General features: G+C 42.5%; 1 protein-coding gene across 1 annotated transcript; it reads right to left on the reverse strand.

The window, feature by feature from the left end:
- Nucleotides 1–14: 14 nt before the first annotated feature.
- LOC117561918 (limbin-like) lies at nt 15–18,164 on the reverse strand. The gene is made up of 23 exons (XM_034239584.1): nt 17,605–18,164; nt 16,901–16,976; nt 16,278–16,459; nt 15,849–15,905; nt 15,521–15,698; nt 15,298–15,398; nt 15,086–15,151; nt 14,827–14,961; nt 14,394–14,533; nt 13,565–13,889; nt 12,246–12,485; nt 11,841–12,016; nt 9,819–9,978; nt 9,536–9,712; nt 9,104–9,417; nt 8,547–8,721; nt 7,516–7,659; nt 6,613–6,840; nt 6,248–6,471; nt 6,061–6,148; nt 5,718–5,893; nt 1,256–1,358; nt 15–1,025 (listed from the first exon to the last, which is right to left on the reverse strand). Exons 1-23 carry the CDS (start codon nt 17,836–17,838, stop codon nt 906–908), a joined length of 3,819 nt encoding a protein of 1,272 aa, XP_034095475.1. The 5' UTR covers nt 17,839–18,164; the 3' UTR covers nt 15–905.
- Between the last annotated feature and the right edge of the window lie 184 nt (nt 18,165–18,348).

Genomic DNA, 18,348 nt, shown 5'->3' on the forward strand with positions numbered 1-18,348 from the left:
TGTTGCACATGAAATAACTTGGAATTTGGATACATTTAATTATTCTGTACATCTTGAATCAAACAATTCTCACTTCAAACCAGAAAAAGTGTCTGATATCTGGAGTTTTGAACACCAATAAAAACACTTTTTAATGTGAATACAGTACACATTAATACTATGAAAACACATTCATATACTGTAACCTTTTCAGTAAAAAGAGTCCGAACTTTTGTGGACAACTTAAAAGATGTCCATTCAAGATACAATTGTAATCTGTATACAAACATAATGTAAAATCCAGAAGGGTAATTTGGCAAAGCAGAAATACACCTATAGACAAATCCCTTCCAAAATGTAATAGGTTTTTCCTCAGCCATATGCTACAAGCGGCCATCAAGTTTCGTTAACATTTGGGCAGTAGATTTATCATCATCCTGCTGCCAGTAAAAAAACTAAAACACAACTTCTTTGGCTGAGGTAATAATAAACTGTTCAACCACAACCACCATGCAACGAACATTTCTAAAAAGGCACAGAGAAAGTTTAGCTAAACAGCACAACTATTGATTTATTTGAGATTTCAGTATTATACACCATGATATAGTACCATCATCATAGAAAATCTTGTGGACGACAATGTTTTTCAGACTCAAGGTAGGTGTGTCGGAGCCACCGAGCCTTCTTCAGATTGAGAAAGTTCCTTTTCTTTTCTTTTAGGAGCCCCTACAATGTCACATGGTTCAGGCGGGTCCCTGAACACAAACAGCCTCTCTCCTGTAGCGTGGACGCCCAGCACTGAGCTGGCAGACGCTGGCATCAAGTATTCCTCTGCTGTGCTTTGTAATGTTTCTTTTGCAGTGTCAGTTAGCGGCTTACTAACTGTGTTTTCCGTCACGGTTGATTTATCAATTGGACGTTGTGCTTTAGTACGAGTGTCCTCCTTTCCTTCCTCTCCAACCAACAGTGGTGCAACATCTCTTGGAGCCAGGAGAGGAGATCTGGGGAGCAGTTTTTCCATCAAACTTTGCCTCTTTTCCAGGAGTCTGTGAACATTTGGAGGACAAAGGAGCTGTTGTGAGTGGGAGTGTTGAAGTGCTTACCTCATGCATGTGGTCACTGCAGCACAGCCATGTAACTGAGCGAAGGCACATGATACATCAATAAAGGATATTTTATGATGTGGCTGATCACTGAACTAAAAAATGAGTCCTAATGATGTTGTTAAATAAAGTCTTTATATAACAGCTGGTAGCAAAACATGAGTTGAACTCACCTCTCTCTTTCCACAGTGCAGCTTGGCATAGTTGGCATATTTGTATGCACCACTTCTTCCCTCAGTTTGACAGGAAGAACTCTGTTCACCCCCCCCGGCACACCTGGTCAAGAAGTCATCAATATATTATAAAACCCGTAACTGCGATACGATCTCTGCAGACAATGTTCGGCTTTGATAAGAAATTCTGATACGGTGTAATAACTTCTTATTGGCTTGGAGGCAGAGCTCTGTGATCTTTTCCATTAAATTAAAAGATAACATATTTTATCTCTTTCATAGCAGGGTACATCATGTGAAGCCTGTCAAATTCTTTAATAAGCACGGATCATTCTAACTGTAAAGTGTCACAAGGCCATTCTTCATTAGAGGATTTAATATTGCAGATTGAATCCAAAAAGAGGTAAACAGCGAATCATAATGCATTAGCATTTCTGTGAAATTCTAGGACTTGCTGTAAAAGTACAGCATCTATCACCTGATTACAATGCTCATTAAAGCAACATTGATAAGTACATTTTTAGTCATCAATCGAGCTAATAGAGGACAATCCAATGATTATATGGTTATGGCGTTTGACTAGATATTAAACAGATGCTGCAGACAAACATCTGAAAGCAATGACACATTTTAAATGATTGTGATGGGTCATTTGGGAGTTATTACTTTTATGTAAAAAATGTGCTTGGTAAAGTTGAACAAGTACGGCCATAGCAAGACAGATATGTCAGCCATTTGAATGGGGGAGCTTATTGGGGATAGATGTTGAGTCAAAGGAAATAAAAAAGGGAGAAGGACTTGTTTCTGCAGAAACAGACACATAACTGTTTCCCTGTTTGCCATTAGCATGATTTCAAACAGTTGTAAAGAACCATTAAACTCTATCCTGCCAACAAAAAGCAGATACAAAAGACCTATTGTTCATCCTCTTGTCCTTTGGCCAGACCACTCCGATCCTCATGCATGAGACATTATTCAGACCCGGCGCCATGAACAAATCTAAAGGGAGGGCATATGATTTTCATGGGAGGGCACACAAAACCGTCATGTGCTGCGGGCCTGCGGCACAATATATATCAAACAGCAAGGCCAACAGTATTGCGTAAAGACGCACACTTATCGCAAATACTAGGGATGCTCCCATCGATCGGTCACCGATCGATATCGGCCGATACTCACGGTACGTCCACACAGCAGCTTTTCAAAAATCTTGAAAATCTTGGAGCTGGGCGTGTCTGAAAGCGTGGGGATTTTTTGCGAGCAACGCGACCAACAACCAATCACATGAATCTCCCGCCCCCGACATGCAAAGCAAAAAACCCCGGGGATTTTATGCGAGCAATATATATATATATATAAACTCCCCAAACAGGCGAAAACTTACCAGTTTCACCCACTGTCTCTGCCACCTCCCTCCATGCCTTGTTCCTCCGGTTTGTATCCCGTTAATAGTTCTGGTCGTAAAGAACCGGGTGATTTGCTACCGTAATTTCTCGTTTGGAATATGAGGAAATGAACTGCGGTCTGGTTCTCCCTGTGTGTGTGTTTCGCTGCGCTTACCGGTCCGGCGGGCGGAGCTGCAGGATTTCTGCTTCACACACGTTGCATAACGCTATTTTACTGTCTTTTTCGGACACCTTAAAATAATGCCAGACCGGTGAAGCCATTTTGGCGAGCTTGTTTTGCCGCACAGAGAAAAGTGTCATGTATTTTACGTCATGCGATCGGCTCTCGCGATCGGCGTGTTTAGAGAGCACCGATCGATCGGTAGAGAGTGACGGCCCGTCCACACAGCAGCTTTTGGCGATTTGTCCACCGCTTCCAGCGCGTCTCCGCCCATTGACTTTGAATGGGGATGACGTCACTTTCCCTCGCTTGTCGCCGAACTGCATTGTGGGGGGGCGAGGGCGAAGATTTCCAGGATTTCCAGGATGTTCAGGATTCCAAAGTTGAACATTGTTCAACTTTTGAGGCTGAGCTGGAAGCGACAGCCAATCAGATCCGTTTATGCAAATCTGACAGTTCAAGCGCTAGCCAATCAAACCGCGTGCAAGCTGGGAGAACGAGACCCGCAGTTCATTTCTATATTCCACAAAAATGGAGGAGAACTTAGTTATTGCGGTAGCAAATCACCCGGTTCTTTATGACCAGTCCCTATTTACTTACCGGGATACAAACCGGAGGAACCAGGCATGGGGGGAGGTGGCAGAGGCTGTGGGGGAAACTGGTAGGTTTTCCCTCGTTTGGGGGTTTTATATCCAGTTTACTTCGTTGCTAGTTTACTTCGTTGCTAGCAAGCATAGACAGTATCATTAGCCAACATGGAATGTAGCATAAAATAGCACCATAAACATTAATCTCATAAATGTTCAAAATGTTAAAAAAATAAATGTTCATCATAGCCCTTCCTATTTGACAATAGTGTAGAAGAACCGGGTTTTTTTGCTTTGTATGTCGGGGGCGGGATATTCATGTGATATTCATGTGATTGGTTGTTGGTCGCGAAATCCCCAAGCTGTCAGACAAGCCCAGCTCCAGGATTTTCAAGATTTGGTCAAAGCTGCTGTGTGGACACACCGTAACTCGGACATGCTGTGGAGTGAATCGTGGTCACCCCTGAGAGGACACGTTCCGTGCCAGCTGATCTGTGCGCACCAAAGTACTAATTTCCTTATTTGTTTCCTCGCGTATCTGTCTCTCTCTCCACAAACTCTCACATGAAATGTGTTCTTTTAATGCTTTAGCAGTCCTTTATCAGTCTGTAATGCGTGTTTCCAGTCGCAAAAACCTTTGACAGTAAAAGCCGCATCAGATGAAGACGTATTTACTTTAAACTGTCTACAGGGGAAACAAAAGGCTGCGTCTGCTTTTAACGAATATTCAAGCCGGTCTGTTGTTGAACCATGCGGCGGCAAAAGTGCGCTTCTTTCCTGAAAACAATTTCCCTGATAACGATCCAGTGTTGCTGCAACGGCAGGTGCAGGGTCGCCAGCAGCACCATCGGCTGCAGTTCTTTCATCGCTATTTCGTTTTAATAAATCCTTTTAAGCCAATTTCTGATGTCCATTTTGTAATTCAAACCGAAATGGGAGTCTACAGAATGCACAATAAACAATAAACAAATCCAGAATAGGCGGCAGAGTGTGACGCTGTGATTGGTCTAAATGTGGACGAATCAGACACATGCATTTATTTGCCGTAGCCCGCGATTTTTGTTTTGTTACTATCTGACATCACATACATCGTAGCATAAAAGTTCACAGTTTATTTATAATTTAAAAAAAATAATATATATATATTTTTTAAATATTATAAATAATTAAAAAAACGTGTTTATTGGGGGAGGGCAGGAATGTCAAATGGGAGGGCTTGGCCCCTCCCACTGCACCGGGCATGCATTATTCATCAGGAAAGTAATCCAAACGCAGCGGAGGCCGACATGAGTGACCCAGTGAATCAGGAAGACAGTTATATTGAATGATGAGTTTAATCATTTATCTCAACAATGTTGGATCAGAGAAAGTGACCCTTGCTGATCAGTTTGCACATCGTTTTCACATTTGAAACAATGCTTAGAGATGGATTGGTTTCGGCCAGCCTGTTTAAACGCTGCTTTTATTTAATAACTGACTTTACTCAAACTTTTTCTAAAGCACAGAATTGGAATCTCTGAGACTATGATTGTGTACTTATGGAAAAGGGATATTCACTATTGTTGGAACTATTTGATTCAATTTATTCTATTCCTTTTCCCTGTAAAAAGGAGGGGGGAGAAAACACATCATGGAGTAGTGCAAGATTTACACACATTAGTTTGTGACTAAACTCTTAGATATCCCTCACTCCTCCCAAACAGAGTTGAATCTCACTCAATCGTCCCACCCAGCTCCGTTGCAGTCATGATGGCCCCCAAGATAACCAAAAAAGGGATTTATTATTCTCATATCCTGCCGACTTTAGTGGATCATAACATACTGGGAAAGAAATTAATGGGCCGATGCTTCTGTTCAAAATGAGACCACACTTTTGTATGGATGTCAGATTTTGAGCAATCAAAGGCCAAAATGCATCCCCTCAAAAGACTAGATTGGGCTTGTTTTTAGCCTAGCCCATTGCAGGAAATGCCTTTTGCTTCGGAAGCAGTTTGTTGATCACTTTAGCTGGTTAAAAGTAGTGAGAAGTCAGACAATGACAATATAAAACAGCTAATAAAATATTGTTTAAAAAAATTGTGGATCACAGTTATAAATAAGCCCATCAAATATTTTAGGCCCCAGTAATATCCAAGATTTGCGGTGGACAGACGCACATTTCATGCACACGATCAACACAACTTCTCCCCTAAGGCTTAAGATAACTATCATTCACATCTCATAAGTCAAGCACATTAACCCTGTTGACCCTGCACAATATAAATGAGCAGAATGTTTGCCAGCAGACAGATCCTTGACCTGCTCCTTACCCCGAGTGTTCCTGCTCTGCAGAAGATGAGCCCGGGTGCTGTTTGGGGCAGAGGGCGTCGGTGATGGAGAGGAGTTCGCTCTCAGGCAGGGTGGGCAGGAGGAGGCGCAGGGCCTCCAGGAGAACCTCCGCAGACACCTGACTCTGCCGAACCAGCCCCGATGCAAACTCTAGATCCTGAGAGGAAGAGGAGCACGGCACAGAGCCACATTAAATACACTTTCCCCTCTCCTTCCTTTGACCTGCACACAGAAGTTAGTGTATCCCTGGGTTTTTCCATGCTGTTGATTTTTTTGTTGCATATAACATTGGCACAAAAAAAAATGTAACAAATCAATTCAGACCTGATCACAGTTTGCATAAAGTCTCCTGAGCTCCATTTGCTCTTTTAAATCTTCCATGGCTTGGTTGTTGCCAGTCATTTCCTGCAATCTGAAATCACCAGAGAGTTTCAACACTGAGAATGAACTGCCTGTGTCAACCCACGAAATTCCTTATTTCTCTTGAGATAACTCTGACATGACAGCTCACCTCTCAGCCAACAGTGCGAGGACCTGATCGCTTTTGTACAGCGCCCCCTGGAGGATGAACGTCATCCTGCAATCCCGCTGCACTTGAAACATTCTCTCCTCCTCACTTTCCCCCTCTCCCTCATCAGGGTCTTCTCTCTGCGTTGGGACTCTGGAGGGAGACATTTGCAGGCCGTCCAGCACCTTTACTTCCTTTTGAAGCTGCTGTTCTGCTTCCTCCAGGCCCTGTAGCAAGGGTCAAATTACACTAATTAAGGTCTATAATGAGAACGTTACAGTCTCAACATTACACATTCATTTGAACCCTTTACATCTCCATGAGCGTCCCACCCAAGATGCAATGCTACACCACAGAGGTTGACTTGCCATGCAGTGGTTGTTTATACTCTGGGCCATGTCTTGTCTCTCCAGGCTCTTCCTGTCTCTGAGCTGCTGTATCAGCAGGCTGTGCAGAGTGAGCATTGCTCTGGAGGTTTCCAGGACCTTGGTCCTCCGCTCAGCCTTCTGGTAGTGGATGGTAGCCATCTGCATCGCCAAGCTGTCGCCCTGAGAGCGCAGGTCATCCTCTCTCTCTTTACGCATCTCCACTGTCACCTGGCAAAATTAGAATTAATGTATTTCAGTCATCTGTTATAAACTTACCACCCACCTTGTGTGCAGGATAGGCATATAGGATCAACACAGATTGTCATTAACTTCAAGGAACAGATTTGCTGCTACCAATTATCTTAGGGTTTATTATTGTTTAAAGCTAAGTCGTTTATTTTAGGTGACATTATTCACAAATACTAGAAAATGTGACTGATGAACCTCTTCTTGGAGACTAATCAGATTTTTATCATCTGTTTTACAAATGGAGGTGTGTTTGTCCCTTCAACGGTAAAAGCCTGATTAAACTGCTGAATATACTAAATCAGACATTTCTATTTCTACAGCCGTCACTACAAAGCAACCCAAAAAGAAAGATGGCTTTATGCTTGACAAAAGAATAAATCTGACAAGAAAATGTTTCTAATAATTTAGCGTCCTGCTAACCGTGACCAAAGATTTGCGACCAATATTGTAGCTAGCTAGAGCCTCTTATCACAGCATTTTATTATTCTCATAAAATCGCCTCAATATCAAAGCATCGTGATCACAATCTTGATAAGGATGATGTTTAAAATGAATGACCCCCCCCCCAGCTGTATTACACCCACCATTCTCTTCTTTCAGTAACTTACTAGACTTAACAATAACTTATAGTAAAAGGTCATTTCACAGCCTTACCCCATCCATGAGGCCTCTCTCCGTCTCCTTCTCCTTCTCACACAGTTGGATCCTGTCCTCCAGCCTTCTCTGGAAAAGCAGCAGGTCAGAGGTGTCTGCTTTTGGTCTGGCATCGTTGGTTTTCCCCTTGGATTGCATATTTGTCTGCAGAAACCACAATATCCATAAGTTGTTTTGGAACCGAAAATTACTCCAAACATGCCGATATGATGCAATTAGAAATCAAACCACTCTGCGGAGCCCGTATTATTTCGAAATTACAATGCACCCATCCAGCGGCCACACAATTGAGGCTGATGGTAGCGTGGTTTTCACTGCCGGTCGCCATTCTCCATTTCATACTTATTTGAAAACATTAAATGCACCGCTATATCCTGCAGCTGCTGTAGTTGACTACATCTGGGCTTTAGAATCGTTTCATGATGAAATGTAAAACAAAGGCCATAAGTTAGCACAGAGTAAAAGAGGTGGGCATAGAGATGCTTTCCCAGGAGAAGGACACATTATAAGACAATCACATTTTAATCTTTATAATTGAGCTATAATGCTTAATTATAGTGCAAACATATAATATGTGTATAGTGAAAATGGGGATTTTTTGCTTGTTCTTGTCACAATTTGTGTGTAAAAATAAAATATAAATACACTGTTAAAGGGATTTGTGGTTTAGATCAATGTCTCTTTTGTTCCTTTTGTCTAACAATGGCTTTATACTAATATGTTTATCATTTTAAAATGTCAGCGCCAAACTATAAAAGGGGAATTTACTTTACAATTTGGACCAAGACTCATACTTAAGATGTTTCACTTCAATAGCATTAGCAGTGTTCCACCAGAAATGTCAATCAAATATATTGGATACAATGAGCCCTTGTTGATGGAAATACTATACACCAAAAGAAGTGTAGCAAATGTTACATTTTAGTGGCTATTACCAATAGCACTAGCCAAAGTCAGAAACGTTCTAAACCACACACAGGTTTTGGGAACACAACAGCTTCATTCAGATATGTGTGATTGTATGTGTTCACCATTTGTTGCTCGCTGTCCTTTCTCCAAGCTGCTAGAGCGTTGTGAAGTTTGGTTCTGGAGACGGCGTGGGGCAGCACCAGGCAGCGGTCCATCACAGACAGACACTTCTGAAACTCTAGTTTCATCCTCAGCCGGTCATCTTCAGACAGAGTCAGCTGGGACGAACACAAACAACTGGGAGAGAAGGAAATAAGAAGAAGGATCATGAGACAACGTGGTTGTGTTGAGAGGAGGATAACATCATTCCAATATGGTTTAACTATTGTTTGTTAAAGATGCTATAGCCTGGGACTTAAGATTTGCATTTCCAAAACCATGCTGTAGCTACTGTGGAAATAGGAATAAAGCCTTTGAATTGGAATCCAGTCTTGTATATTAAACCTTTTGCTGTAGAGACAACCATAATCTGATTCCTTAAATCGTCTAAAGACTGTCATATTATCCAGAAAGTGCTAATTTATGTCTCCATTCTATATAAACTACTCCCGGAACTCCACAGCCAATAGGAAAACACCCAAATAACGATTGTATTGAGCACTGTAATGCCATCACTGACCTGAAGAACGCTCTGCAGCGCGCCCGGAGCTCTCTCTGCTCCTGCAGTTCTCTCTCCATGGCTCCCCTCAGAGCCTCCCTGCTGCAGCTGAGGGTGCGCAGCGCTGCCTTTCCTTCCTGGTGCAGCCTCTCCTGGCCCTGGGGGAGAGCGCTCGCCCCTGGCCCCTGAGCAGTCCCTGGCCCCCCCGGCTCCGGGTCCAGCTGGAGCAGGGAGCGCTGGGCCCCTGGAGGCAAGAGTGTCAGCAGGGCCTGGGCTGCCGAGGGCTGGATGGCTTTGAGTTCTGTTATGGCACCCTGGATCACACGCATGGTCACCTAGAGAACAGGTCGCGGATCAAGACAGAGAGTAAATCAAACTAAGTGGCGTGTTCATATGTCTTTCTTTTGTATCTTTCAGTGATAAGGTTGTGAATGTGAAATGTTAGATTGGCACCTTGCGGATGTCTGCAGCAGCCTCTTCATCCAGGTTGTTGATGAGCTCAGCTAGCTCCAAACTGTGAGCTGTTAGTAAGTTCCTCCAACATTGCAGGTGCTGAGCTACATCTATCCGTCCCTCCAGACCCTTGGACAGCCCCGACAGGTCCTTCTGTCTCTGTTTGTGGACCCGGAGCTGCAGAGAGCAGGGAGCAGGATTGAAGAAAGTATGCAATGAACAGGTTTTGAGGTATCAAATAGGGTGTTTGCTTAAAAATCCAACAAATGCATGTTCTCCTCACCATGTCAGAGATGAGATCCCGCCTCTTCTTGATCAGTCCACAGCGCATGGCCCCCGTCTCTTGGCTCAGAGACTCATCCAGTCTCTGCCTCACCATCAGCAGCTCTTTCTGTGTTTTCTCCTGCAGCTGATCGATCTGCTCGGCAGACACGAGGCTCCCTCTGGTGGAGAGAGGAAAGCATGCCGGGTTAAAAAAGGGTGAATCCTACCTGCTGCATCTCCCCATTTCCAGTCTATTATCTGTACTATAAATAAAAGCAATAAGCCAATAAAATAACCTTCAGACAAGCGTACTCATCAAATGTTGTCTTGCAAGTGTGTTCACCAAAATATATTTTCTATTATATACACTGAACAAAAATATAAATGCAACACTGCTCCCATTTTTCATGAGATGAACTCAAAGATCTAAAACATTTTCTATATACACAAAATAACCATTTCTCTCAAATATTGTTCACAAATCTGAAAAAATCTGTGATAGTGAGCACTTCTCCTTTGCCGAGATAATCCATCCCACCTCACAGGTGTGGCATATCAAGATGCTGATTAGACAGCATGATTATTGCACAGGTGTGCCTTAGGCTGGCCACAATAAAAGGCCACTCTAAAATGTTCCGTTTTATCACACAGCACAATGCCACAGATGTCGCAAGTGTTGAGGGAGCGTGCAATTGGCATGCTGACAGCAGGAATGTCCACCAGAGCTGTTGCCCGTGAATTGAATGTTCATTTCTCTACCATAAGCCGTCTCCAAAGGCGTTTCAGAGAATTTGGCAGTACATCCAACCGGCCTCACAACCGCAGACCACGTATAACCACACCAGCCCAGGACCTCCACATCCAGCATGTTCACCTCCAAGATCGTCTGAGACCAGCCACTCGGACAGCTGATGCAACAATCGGTTTGCATAGCCAAAGAATTTCTGCACAAACTGTCAGAAACCGTCTCAGGGAAGCTCATCTGATTCTGCATGCTCGTCGTCCTCATCGGGGTCTCGACCTGACTCCGGTTCGTCGTCGTAACCGACTTGAGTGGGCAAATGCTCACATTCGATGGCGTCTGGCACGTTGGAGAGGTGTTCTCTTTACGGATTAATCCCGGTGTTCACTGTTCAGGGCAGATGGCAGACAGCGTGTGTGGCGTCGTGTGGGTGAGCGGTTTTCTGATGTCAATGTTGTGAATCGAGTGGCCCATGGTGGTGGTGGGGTTATGGTATGGGCAGGCGTATGTTATGGACGACGAACACAGGTGCATTTTATTGATGGCATTGTGAATGCACAGAGATACCGTGACGAGATCCTGAGGCCCATTGTTGTGCCATTCATCCACGACCATCACCTCATGTTGCAGCATGATAATGCACGGCCCCATGTTGCAAGGATCTGTACACAATTCCTGGAGGCTGAAAACATCCCAGTTCTTGCATGGCCAGCATACTCACCGGACATGTCACCCATTGAGCATGTTCGGGATGCTCTGGATCGGCGTATACGACAGCGTGTTCCAGTTCCTGCCAATATCCAGCAACTTCGCACAGCCATTGAAGAGGAGTGGACCAACATTCCACAGGCCACAATCAACAACTTGATCAACTCTATGCGAAGGAGATGTGTTGCACTGCGTGAGGCAAATGGTGGTCACACCAGATACTGACTGGTTTTCGGACCCCCCCAGACCCCCCCAATAAAGCAAAACTGCACGTTTCAGAGTGGCCTTTTATTGTGGCCAGCCTAAGGCACACCTGTGCAATAATCATGCTGTCTAATCAGCATCTTGATATGCCACACCTGTGAGGTGGGATGGATTATCTCGGCAAAGGAGAAGTGCTCACTATCACAGATTTTTTCAGATTTGAGAGAAATGGTTATTTTGTGTATATAGAAAATGTTTTAGATCTTTGAGATCATCTCATGAAAAATGGGAGCAAAAACAAAAGTGTTGCGTTTATATTTTATTTGGCCAGATTTATAATTTAGCTTTGTGAAATGATCATCACTTCTAACCAATATGGGCACCGACCTCCTGATGTGAGTGAACCAGCGGTCCAGGTTGCTGGAGGTGCTGGAGAAGCTGTCAGAAATCAGGCTGTTGAGGCTGTGAAGGCTGTGCACCAAGAACCTCCTCTGAGCGTTGCGTTCAGCAAGCACAAAGCGGTGGTTGGCAAGGACCACATCCAGCATCTCCTCAAGCTGATCCTGAGAAAGAAAAACAAAGTAAGGATATGTCTCATTATGCGTTTTAATTATACGGCTGAAAGGAAGCAAAGAATAAGGACAATCTAAAATGGCAAAAGTTCTTCACCATGGTTTGTTTGCCATGTTTACAGGAATTGATTTTGAATGTCTAAAGCTCAAACTAAACCAACATAATTATGTCAATCAAAAGGTCAATTCTAATATTTTGAAAAACATTGTGGTTGCTTACTTGACAGGCGAAGTAATCGTGCTGAAGACTCTTGGCCGTGCTCTTCTCCAGCTCCCCCATCCTGGTGGCCTCCTCCAGTTCCTCTGAGAAAATCTTGTGCAGCTCCACCCGGCGCCACTCGATGATCTGCCTCTGGAGCTTCCCAGAGGCTTCCTCATGACGGACCAACAGGATGCGCTGGAGCTGACTCTGACTCAGCTTGTGCAGCTTCTCCAGGAGGACACTGCAGTGCAGGAGCTCCTAGTTACATTACAGAAAGAGGTTTACAGTTAATATTTCACCTGATGGGCTCAGAATAAATTGCTTTTGTTCGAGTAAACTAGAGTGTGGATTTGGTGGGATTAAGACCATCCTGGCCAAAGTTACAGAGGGGGTGCCAAATCCGGCAGCCACAACACCACAGGGTATATGCAGGAATCCTGAAGTCAAATGTAATACCTTTTAAGACCCTTTCCATACGTTTTAAGACCTCATCGCCACTTCGAGTTTTAACCGGTTACATTGGCGACACACTTTACCTCACATTGACTATACAGTATTGATTGTCCTTCCTCCTTATCTTCCAACCATTTGGACGCAAACTTGCATTTCCCCATAACAATGTTGTTTAACAACCGGCATAAACGGGCCTTCGCGCGCTATCAAGCAGTGAGCGTGCGATGTCCTGTTCAGATGACGTCAAACCCAACGGGATGCCATAAATAAACTACACAGACGGCCATTTTATACACCATGAATCCAGAGTTAAATACTTTTGTTTTCTAAAACTAGAGGGGATAAAGTAACACCAGTGTGATTCTGGTGAGATTATGACCGTCCAGGCCAAAATGAGGGGGTGCCAGATCCGGCAGCCATAACATTACATTACATTACATTGCATTTAGCTGACGCTTTTATCCAAAGCGACTTACAATAAGTGCGTTCGACCAACAAAATACAACTTGAAGAAAACAGAATCATATAAGTACATCAGGCTTCATAGAGCAAAAACATTTCAAGTGCTACTCAACTGGCTTTAGATAAGCCAGTCCTTTATTAGTATAAAAGTGCTTCGTTAATAGTTCTATCGCTCGAAGTGGAGTCGAAAGAGATGAGTTTTCAGTTTGCGCCGGAAGATGTGCAAGCTATCTGCCGTCCTGATGTCAATGGGGAGCTCATTCCACCATCCTGGAGCCAGGACAGCAAACCCACCAGCTAGCTTTGCCCGGTTCAGAAAGCCCTCTTTAAGTAACAGTGATTAAAGTTATACACAGGATTCCTTCATATTCAATCAAATTAAACATGAATGTTATTTCCCTACCAAACCACTTTTGACTCACCTGTTGGTCTGCATGTTGACACAGCAGCTCGGCCTGGTTCTTCTCAGCAGCCTCTCTGCGATGCTCTGCTTCCATTTCTTCCCGACTCTCCAGGTTACACCGGCCATTCAGAGCTGCCAGGCGGGCCCCTCGCTCCTCCTTCAGCCGGCCCTCCATACCCAACATCTGTCCGTGGAGCACACTCAGAAGCCTCTGCTGGGCCTGGGCGCTGGTATGGCCCCGGGAGCGCAGGTCGCCCAGCAGGGAAGACATCACGTCCTTGTAGATCTGAATCCGGGTGGCCTCCAGGTTTTTGGTGGCATGCAGCAGCGTGGACATTTCAAGGCTAAAACGGGATAAAATGCAGAGTAAACTTGATGGGATTTAAGTGGGATGCATCATTAAAGGCTCATTGTATCAGTGGAGCTGATAGGTAAGAAAGACATTAAAAATGTTGTATTAGAAAGCATAATATGTGAGAGAATCAAATGTTATTACGATTACTGGTTTAGGTGAAAAAGTAGCTTATTGCAAAGCCTTATAAAGCACAAGTACAGTTTCTTCTAAGCAACACCATCACAACTCATTGTATGTAAAAGGCAAGTAAAATAACTGCATTAATGTAATTATTTTTTTTACTTAATGAATCCAATTTCAACTTACAATTTTTACTTAATGAATAACATAAAGTAGAAAACTCCCAACATCCGTTTAATACATAATATCCTGTTTTCAAGCAGTGAGTGTCCCATTTATTTCACTTGCCGATAATGTTGTTCTTTTTAGATCCATTATAGGGTCTCAAGCACAATGAAAAGATGGTAAATTCCCTCCTTGTTAGTTTACTCACTTCTCCAAAGCCTGGTACATGTTCTGGGGATCTTCCAGCACCATCGTGTCCACCATCTTGTCTTCAAATGCGGCCTCATCTTTTATGGTCTCACTCATGTTGCAGTGTGCATACTCTGGGACAGAATCACGCCTGTTTCTCTAAAGTAAGATGATATATGCAATATATTAACAAATGACTGACGTAATTCATAAAACTTTGAAAAATGAGCAACATATACTGAAGTTAATTTGACAAAACAGTTAACTATAATTAGACATTATGTTGAAAAAATTGGTCAACGAAACAAAATTGTCAACAAAAGAAATCCTTTTAATAGACACATCACAACACCTTTTTGAAATGTACAAACGCAACAATATAGCATACGTAATTAACAAGGTACTTAGGTTTAATTAGCAGTTATTAGGATTAGAAATAACATTTGTGATACCCTTTGTCGGAGAAGGTTCAGCCTGGATCTGAGGCCGATCAGGTTCATGACCAGAAACCCTAGCGACAGCAGCACCAGCGTGACAAAGAACCCAACAACAAATCCAGCAAAATGGACCCCATGGTTAAGATACATCTGAAATTGAAAGCAAAAATAGACTTTTCATCAAATCCATTTAGTAAACACAAATCAGAAAGCAGGAACAAAACATGCAATGCTTTAAGCTGCGGTCAAGTGTGTTTCCAGTTAAGGAGCTTACCCTGTCGGTGGAATTCACTCTCAACGTTAGATTAGCTCTTATTGGACCAAACATACTGACATCATTCTGTAGATTGAAGAAAACAATACTCTGGTTTAGAAGAGAGAACATTTACAGGAGTGATAGGCAGTTGCTGACATGGTGAAATTAAACAGTTGGGGGATTGTTTTTTGTGTTGGAAAGAGCAGAAACAAGTAGAAGATAAAAAATACCTGTGAGGCGTTGGAGAAGGTGAGAAAAGCTGGAAGGTCCAGGACTTCAGTCTTATGACTCCTTATGTGAGCGGTATAGTTGACAACAACTTTGGACCCAGCTAAAGTTCAAATCAATCTTATGTTATGTATTGTGGAAGCAGAAAATTCAAATATTTTACATTTAAAAAAAAGGTCAAATCAATACAATCATCTTTCAAAAGAAATTGACTCCAAGACATACCAGACAGTGAATCAATGGAAAACGCCTGGTAGCCTCTTTCCACCACCCTGCCTTTAGATTTTAGGGGCACTATTCCAGAGATGGAGTCCCGAATAGCCAACTGAGACAAGTCGGTGCCATCCTTGTTGTCAATCAGCAGGAAGAAAGTCAGCTGAGGAGGGTCAGTGTCCAGCTTCACCTGGGGGACACATGATCAAGCAGGGAGAGTGACTGAACAGTCTTCAACATGTTTATGTGCAGTTTAAAATTGGTCCAGTAGGATATTTGGGAATTAAATGCTGATACTCTGATAGTATAAAGGGCTGGATTAAACAATTGTGTGACGTACCTGTGCACACTTGTGAAACTTGACCTCATATGAGGATGGAGGTGCCACACTCTGAATCTGCGGAAACATTCAACACAAGGTATGATTAGTTTCTCCCAACATAATAATTTTTCTTCGTGTCATGAAAAGTAAAGTTACAAAATATGTGAATGATGTAATATTAAGCAATGATGTCAGTTTGTCTGGTATGTGTATGCATTTCATAAATTCTTATTTTTAAACAGTCAGAACCCAATATGAGAAAAAGCAAAAACAAAGGGAAGAAATGACTGATGGACAACTGACTTGTTGAGCAACAAAACAATACACATTACAGGTTTGACATCAAACTGAAATACATGAAATGGTGCCCTGCATACTAAATATGTGAAAATGCAATTCAATGACTGTGTACAATGACTGAAGGGATGCAAGCACCTAGAAACACACCTGAGGCAGAGTGAGGCCCGAGTTATATCTGGTGAGTGTGCTTCTGCGGTTCCTGAGGGGCAAGATCTTTGACAGGTAGGAGAGTGGCGTGTAAAGAGGCCGTCCCCATAGACCAGAGGACGCTGAAGAAGAGAGCGGCCCCTCTGTAGAAGACACCAAGCGTCCATTGATTTCCATTGCATCTGTCAGGTTAAATATTGGGGGTTTTAAACATCCAGTTACAAAGGCTAACATTTAAAAAGAAATCACTAAAAGCAGCTACGTACATACAGTAAATTCATACATAGTAAACAAAGGTTTTTTTATCTAATAGATAACTACATTTTCAACCTATACGTAGCTATTATGGACCTAACTCTATTTTTTATTTAGCCTTTATTTATACAGGTAAAATCTCAATGAGACACAGGGTCTCATTCTCAAGAGAGACCTGATCAGTGGTAACAATACCACACAAAGTTACAGACAGACAGGACTCTAAACAGAGGCAACAATAAAAAAAAACATATGTGAACAGCATTAGAGAAACACAGGCCAGATGTACCGACTAATGACATTTACACTTATACACATTTTGTTTTCACCGTATTTTAGATGAATAGAATTGAGAGAAAGGAACAAACCATCCATCCTAAGCAATGTCTGCTCTGCTGATTTCCCTCCGGGGTCATGTTGCATCACATGGATACAGGAGAGGCTCTGACAATGGATAAGGGGCATTCAGTTATGTGGATTTAATATGCAACATGTTCATTAACATATGAATGACAGCGTAATGACATGCATGGACAAGTGTACCCCTCAAAGCAACATCTGTTATAGGGCTGATTACATAATCTGCATCAACATATTGATTGCTAAATTAAGGTTAAGGGACACAATAATACAGTGGTGTAAAGTAACTAACCAAGTACAGAAATATTTAAATGTTCTGCTACTTTGTGCTTCTACCCCACTATAATTCAGTGGTAAATAGTGTCCTTTTACTACATATTTTTAATACGTTTAATTACTTTGCAGATTTTGATTAATAATGAGAAATATAAACAACACTTAAATACGACTTTAGTTACACCTGGAGCAATTATAGTAAACAACATATAATATATTCATCTGAAATGGGCCAATTTGCATAATGAGTACTTTTTGATGCCACTACTTTTGTACTTTTACTTGAGTACACATTTTGAATACAGGACTTTTACTTGCAACAGAGTATTCCTGTAGAAACAACATCCACAGTCGATTCAAGAGGTACAATCCTAATGAAAATCAGATAATAAATATATATATTTCAATATGATAGTGTCACAATAAAGCCACTTACCTCCCATTTGTCAGAGAAAGGAGGGGGTAGTTGTGCTGTGATCCATGATCCCTCCTTAGATGTATTGTACCCTAAAAGCTGATGTCTGGCACTGTAACCCAAAACACTCTCACGCCGGGTTACATCGTGACACCAAGGGGAGAAGAGAGAAGGTGGACACAAACACACAACTTGGATATTCAGAACAAATGACCATATCGTGATCCTCTTCACGGTAAAGTGTCCCTGAAGCATTCGTAAGTCGGTGTGCCACTCTCCCCAAGGAGAGCCGCTAGCTAGCTAGCTGGCTGGGTGTCTGGATGTTGCCCCTGATAAAATCCGCGATGCAAACATTTCCACCGTTTTTTCTTGAGAAACATCAGTTGTAGCAGCTCGTCTAACTATCATTAACATCTCACTTGTGTGCGAATAATTCAGAAGATGCTATGAAAGTTGTTAAATAGTTACACAACAATAGGTCCATATTCGCCGTTGCTGCACAACTTCGGAAAACATTTCCTAAATTTGGGAAAAAACGGATAACTTCTAATGCCCCGTTAATAACAACGAACACAGATTTCTGGTGTTTCCGGTTAAGGCTTTCCAAAATAAAACAACGTAGGCTAGCCCGTGGGGAGACTGAAACTTTCAACAAATAAAATATACAAATAAATCTGCCAAGAAACCACACCTAAACGCCGTGAGTATTAATAGTATCAACCTGTATTTGCGTAAAGGCTTTTTCTACCAAAAGCCATTATTATG

Source organism: Gymnodraco acuticeps, unplaced genomic scaffold, assembly GCF_902827175.1.
Source record: "Gymnodraco acuticeps unplaced genomic scaffold, fGymAcu1.1, whole genome shotgun sequence".
NCBI lineage: Eukaryota > Metazoa > Chordata > Actinopteri > Perciformes > Bathydraconidae > Gymnodraco > Gymnodraco acuticeps.

Excerpts from the sequence above, each read along its gene's own strand:
- LOC117561918 (XM_034239584.1), bottom strand. The coding sequence starts at position 17,838 with ATGCTTCAGGGACACTTTACCGTGAAGAGGATCACGATATGGTCATTT. Across the intron at positions 15,906-16,277 it reads CGGGCCTCACTCTGCCTCAG|ATTCAGAGTGTGGCACCTCC; the intron begins GTGTGTTTCTAG and ends ATGTTTCCGCAG. Across the intron at positions 8,722-9,103 it reads CGCTGCAGAGCGTTCTTCAG|TTGTTTGTGTTCGTCCCAGC; the intron begins GTCAGTGATGGC and ends CTTCTCTCCCAG.